This window comes from Caloenas nicobarica, chromosome Z, assembly GCF_036013445.1.
Source record: "Caloenas nicobarica isolate bCalNic1 chromosome Z, bCalNic1.hap1, whole genome shotgun sequence".
Lineage (NCBI taxonomy): Eukaryota > Metazoa > Chordata > Aves > Columbiformes > Columbidae > Caloenas > Caloenas nicobarica.
The window spans coordinates 43,465,759-43,471,560 of record NC_088284.1 but is presented as its reverse complement, the minus strand read 5'-3'; the positions used below and the strand labels follow the sequence as shown (position 1 = coordinate 43,471,560).

The window sequence follows — 5,802 nt, the reverse complement described above, 5'->3', positions numbered from 1 at the left end:
CTTAAATACAAACACACACACACGCATACACACACACACACAAGTTATGAATTTAACAATCTTAAAAATTCATCGTTTAAAATTGTTTACATTTAAACAATTGAGTATAATAGGTAGCTTTCTTGACTTTCCATTTATTTCCCTGAGCACTGATCTTTGGAACATCTGGAGTCTCAGAATTTTCTAGTTCATAATTCCTAAAGTATTTAAGTAAAATACTGTATTTTTATGTCAAAAATCAATTCCTTAAGTAAAACTAAGATACAACTTTCATGAATTACAATGTATATAGCCAATTTTTTTAAAGCAAACAACTATTGTTATACTTCTGCATTTGTATTTAGCCACTTAGCCAGTCTGTTTTTCAAAATCACCCTGCAGCCCAGCTGTTCCCATTTAATTCAGTACAGGGTACTACGCCGTCTCACAAACTCATCTGAGACCTACAGAAGGATTTACCTTGCTTTAGGTACTCATTTTGCAAAATCTCAGCTGTATGAGCAATACAGTATGTTACAGGACTGGTTTTGTGCCTAAATTACCAACAGGTAAAGATTACAAGACTTCCCAGCCATTTCCCTGTAAGGGGCTAAGGAGGTCCACCTGCAGAAAGCCAAGCACAAAGCCAGTCTTCAGAACTAAAATAGGATTTAGCTAGGACATATGTTTTAGGCTGGCGTTTTGCACAAGGTAATCTGTATTTTAAATTTCTGCTGTTTAAAACTACTTGGCAAATGGGCAACTGCTGGTTTTAACTGTGTTTAGATTAGAGCTTTATTTGTGAGCTTCACAGACAATCAATTTGCAATTTTAAGACTTCTAAGGCATCCTGCATTTTAGATTATATAGAGTGTGCAAGTCAAAACACTTTAGAAAACACAACAGTGCAGAGAGATTTGAATATTGTTAGGCTAAAATCTCCTCTCTCCAATTCTAAGGCTGCAAATTACGTCAGTCTCTCTGCAGCTAAAAATTTAAAAATAGTTTTCCACCGACCACAGAAATACACTGTAACTTTGCATTCTCTTAACTCTCTCTCTCTCTCTGGGTAGCTGATACACTGGCATTATGCAGCAGGCTCCAAACATAGAATTAACAGAAAGGTTATACTTAATTTCTGTATGGCATAACTGGGAAAGGGGGTACTGAACCAAATGCAATATGAAGAGCTGCTTTTTGGTTCTTTATGCAAGATGCCATTAAACCTTTACCTGCTCTTGAATGTTTTAATAAAATACGCCATACTTGCTCCTCTTTAATTAGCACGTTCGCACTCTATCTGGCAATGGCATTGCACAGCACAATCCAAAAGGAGGCTTTAGCAGTTCTTCCTCTTTGCAGAAAGCCTTTTTAATATCTCTATGTTCAGAAAGAGATAACAGCATACAATCCCATTATTTCCCCTCCATCCCCCTTCAGGAATTAAAGTGGCCTTTTTTTCTAAAACAAAAAAGAAAATTCTTGCTTTGTAATAGGAGTATAAATAAGATTTTGAAAACACATTTGGAAGATGTCTTCCAAGACGGTTTATCTTTTTTTTTTTCCTTTAAAACTGTGACCACGGCACCAGTTAAGGCTGTTTTACTATATATATATATATTTCAAATAAAACTTTTAATATTCAAGCGTACCAGATTGATGAATTCTAACAGGTAAAATGGAACTTTTTACAAGGTAAACCATGTAGTTGTACAAAATAGAATTAAATGCTTCACTAGTGTAAAACAAAAAGAAATCCTGCCTTGCATTAAAAACACAGAACCTGTTTACAAAAAGGAATGTATATGACATTTGGACTTCCTTTTATCTGCCATATCCTAGCAACATCTCAGTTGTTTTAGTAAAGGAACTAATAATCAATTTTACACTGCAGTGAATTTACCAAACATTTTCTCTACAGACTTCTGAAAGCTTTTACAGTAAGAAGTTATGAACAAAAGCAGGCACATTAGTGTACAAAACATTGTTGATTTTTTTCCCGTTTCTTTTTCAAAGTGCAGGTTTTTCTCAATGTGCATCCTACGAGACCAACGAATGTTTTAGCTCACTAAACCTTAAAACAGAACTCAATTCTCCCAAGGAGTAGTGTAAACGTTAAAGATCCCCAAAACACCTCTAGTAAACGTGACACAATGTCTCTGCGTTGTTTAGAAATTTAGCTCTTTTGAGAGGTAAAGAAGCTTCGTGACACCTTTTCCTTACACTGGCTGGTTATCATAAATGGGTAACTCTGGACTGCTAAAGCTGGAGAATGATGAATCACTTGAAGGGAACTAAACTTGGCTACTGAGGAAAGGTGGCAGGAGGAACCAACCCTTAGGTGTTTCTTGCGCAGCCTGTGGAAAATTCAGGCGCCGGTAGACAGAAGAACCGACAGACTGAAGGTCGGTGTGAGTGAGAGAAAGGGGAAAAGACGAAAGCAGAAAAGGAGGGAGAAGAAGCTTCCGCAGAGCCAGAGGCACGGCGGTAGCCCGCCCGCGGCCCGCTGCGCAGAAGCCATCCCGTTGGTGGTGCAAGGGCCGTCCCCGAGTTCTCCTGGTCCCGCTCCCGGCTGTCACGGCGATCCGGGGGCCAGAGGGGAAGCCGGGCGTCCCGCCGGCGGTCAGCGCTAGGTGCCGGGAGCGCAGTGCTCGCCGGGGTAGATCTCCTCGTATGCGGGGGGCTGCTCGCTGGGCAACGGGTAGCAGTAGGGGTAGGAGGCGTTGAGCTCGGGGTCCATAGGCGAGTAGCCTGGCAGCTCGACTGAGGGATGACCACCGCAGTGCACCTCCACGCCGGCCTCGTCGAGGACGTGGAAAACGCCCACGTTGATGTAGGAGACGGCCTGGAAAGGGCAATCACCGGGGCTGAGCTCGGGTTCGCCGCCGGAGAAGAAGGAGCCCTGGCTGTGGCGCGGCGCCCGCCGCCCGCCGCTGCCGCCCCGTCGCCGTCGCCGCCGCCCGGCCGCCGCCGCCGCCGTCGGGGCCGCTCGCCGTCGCCGGCGCCGCCTGCCGCGCTGCTGCGAGGCCTTGTAGTTCTTTACGAGAAGCAGGTTGAGCAGGCCCAGGAGGCACTCAAGCGCGTTGAAGACGGTGGAGAGCACCAAGCCTTTCTGGTAGTCGCGCAGCTTCTGGCAGCGGAGCGCCGAGGCGGAACCGTCGGGGACTGCGGGGCTGCTCCGCGGGCGGGCCCCGCCGCCGGGCTGCAGCAGGCAGTAGTGCGAGTACTTCCTCTCCACAAGCGACACGGTGTCGCCGTCGATGACGGCGCCGGCGAAGGCGCTCAGCACGCCCAGCATGAACACCAGCACCCCCAGCAGCAGGAAGTTTTGCCGCCCCCCGGGCGGCGCTTGCTCCACCGACTCCAACGGGGCGGCCGCCACGTCCCCCACCCGGGGGCCGCCGCCCGTCGGGTCTGGGCCCCCGGCCGGGGCCACGGCCGAGGCCGCTGATGGGTCCGAAGCCGGAGCCGGCGTCGCGGGCGTTTCGTCGGGTGGGTGGCAGCAGAGCAGCGCGGCGGCGAGCAGCGAGAGGCCGGCGGCGAGCAGCAGTCCCGAGTAGAAGGCGCCGGCGGCGGTGCCCAGGCGAAAGGGCTCGCCCTTGAGCTCGGAACCCAGCGAGAAGCACTTGAGGCCCACGGCGGCGGCGCTGAGGGCGCAGGCGAGCAGGAGGCAGCTGGAGAGCGCGGCGCAGGCTCCCCGCACGCTCCACTTCATCCTCCGCGCCGCCGCCGCCGCCGCCGCCCCGCCGTCCGCCTCATCCTCCTCCCGCGGCCCCTCCCGGCCCCGCGGCGGCGGCGGCGGCGCGGCGCGGCGCGGCCATGCGAGCGCGGCGCTCCCCGACGGGGCGCCTGGATTCCGCTCCGCACGGCAGGCAGCCGCCGGCCGCAGTGAGCCGCGCGCAGCGAGCGCACACGCTCCCCCCACTCACCCCCGCCTCTTGGCCGCCGCCGCCTCCTCGTCCCCGCCCGCCCTCTGTTACCGCGGGGGCTGCGGGGAGGCGATTAATTATGGATGGAGACGCGGCGGGCGGGGGACGCGAAGGCGGCCCGCCGCGGGTGGCTGGGGGAGTGCGAGCCCCGGCTCGGCCCGCTTCGGCCCGGGGGTGGCGGAGGGGGCCTCTCCGAGACTTCCCCCGGAGGGGCACGTAGGGCGCGAGGGGGTGCGCAGGCCACCCTCCGCCTGGCTCCCCGGCCGGGGCCGCTGCGAGAGACGCGCAGCCAGAGCAGGGGGCGGTAGGAGGTTACGCCCCCGTGCCGGTTCTGATGCTGCGGGCTGCCGCTTGTTTCCGTGCTTGCGTCCTCTTATTTTTTACCGCTTGCTCTTGCAAGATACCGGCCGGCCGCCATGCATCCCTGCGACTGCGTTGCGTTGGCAGCTCTGCTGCAGCGGACCGAGCCCCCGGCTCCGCGCTGCCCCGCGCAAACTCTCCGCGCTCGCGGAGGTGGCAGTCCATAGCACCGCTTGTTTTGTGCTCTGGTGGGGTTGCTCCCTGCCGCGCCATGCACGGTGCTCCGTGGGAGACAGGGCTCGGAGGTGACAGCCCGCGGCGGTGGCTCCAGGACTCCCCGTCCGGAAGCGCCTGCAGCGTCGGCGAGTGGAAGGCAGTGCTGGGGAGGGAGCCGCAACCTGCCCCGGCACAGGTTGGTCGGGTAGCTCCGCGGGGAGCACCTGGGCTGGCCTCCCGAGGGAGAAGTGGGGAGCAGGGGGACCGTGCCTGTGCTGTCAGCCGGGCTCCGAATGGAAAAGAGGGGCTTGGGGAAGTCTCTTCCTCGACCGTTGCTTTTCCTTCCAGGAAGCTGGAACCTCCACTCCCCCATTTTCTCTTGCTGTGTGTGCACCAGCCTTGCAGGATATTTTTAGCCAGTGCTGATGATTAGTATTCAGGGGAGCAAGCGAGGGAGAGAAGGCCATTTTCCAAGCCGTTTTCCTTTTCCAACAGGGCCAATGTGCCTGTTGGTGGTTAGAAGCGCGTGTGGAGTGTGATCTTGTGTTTAGCTTATTCCTGGGATGCGACCCTGTTCCCTCTATCCCATTGGGGCAGGCCTCATTGGCACCTCCCTGAGCAACACAAGCACCCTGCTGCAGTTCCCAGCTGGGCTGAGCAGCTGAGCACATGGCTCTGCTGCAGAAGCTGCACATTCCTTTAAAGCAGTTTCTGGGCTCTGCATGGGGCAGTGGCCTTTGACAGGGGCTTTTGATGGGAGGCCGGACTGCTTGGATTCCAGGCCTCCCTGGTGGCACCATCTGGGGCTCCACTGGGACATATCATCCTGCCCCTTGGGGCCACACAGACAAGGGAGTTTTGCCCCCTTCCTTCTGTTCATAAAAGGCCCATGGACCACTGTGCGAGGAAACATGGCAATTCTGGTAGTCCAGTAATGGCTAACCTGTGGCTACCTTGATCCCCTTGCCAGGTCGTAGCCCTGGCTGTGGGGACAGGATCAACCTTCTTGTGTCCCTCTAGGAGGGGGTAGCTGGGCATGCCACCCGCAGTCATCATCATCTGGGATGACCCTGGCACCAGAGGGTTAGGATGTGTAAGGTCTGCTGATCTGTGGCCATGTGAAGATTTTGGTGTAGGATCTGAGACTTTGGCTCTGCTTGTGGTGAGTGCCTGGACTGCTGGGGAAGATCTTTGTGTCTTTAAAAAAAACTCATTCTGTATCCTTATGACTCCTAAAAAGTAAATACATAGAGGGCAGACAGCATTTTACAAAATACAGTACCCATCCCCTGAAGTCTCTGTTGAACTCTAAACATTGCCTTGGAAAGCACATGTAAACTGTCAACCCAGCTGCCATTCCAGAGCACCCCGGGAGACA

General features: G+C 54.2%; 1 protein-coding gene across 1 annotated transcript; it reads right to left on the bottom strand.

The window, feature by feature from the left end:
- Positions 1–1,636: 1,636 nt before the first annotated feature.
- TMEM271 (transmembrane protein 271) lies at positions 1,637–3,787 on the bottom strand. Its single transcript, XM_065657294.1, has one exon. It carries the CDS (start codon positions 3,692–3,694, stop codon positions 2,609–2,611), a length of 1,086 nt encoding a protein of 361 aa, XP_065513366.1. The 5' UTR covers positions 3,695–3,787; the 3' UTR covers positions 1,637–2,608.
- Between the last annotated feature and the right edge of the window lie 2,015 nt (positions 3,788–5,802).

Bases quoted from the DNA above. Each gene is read 5' to 3' on its own strand.
- TMEM271 (XM_065657294.1), bottom strand. From the start codon at position 3,694: ATGAAGTGGAGCGTGCGGGGAGCCTGCGCCGCGCTCTCCAGCTGCCTC.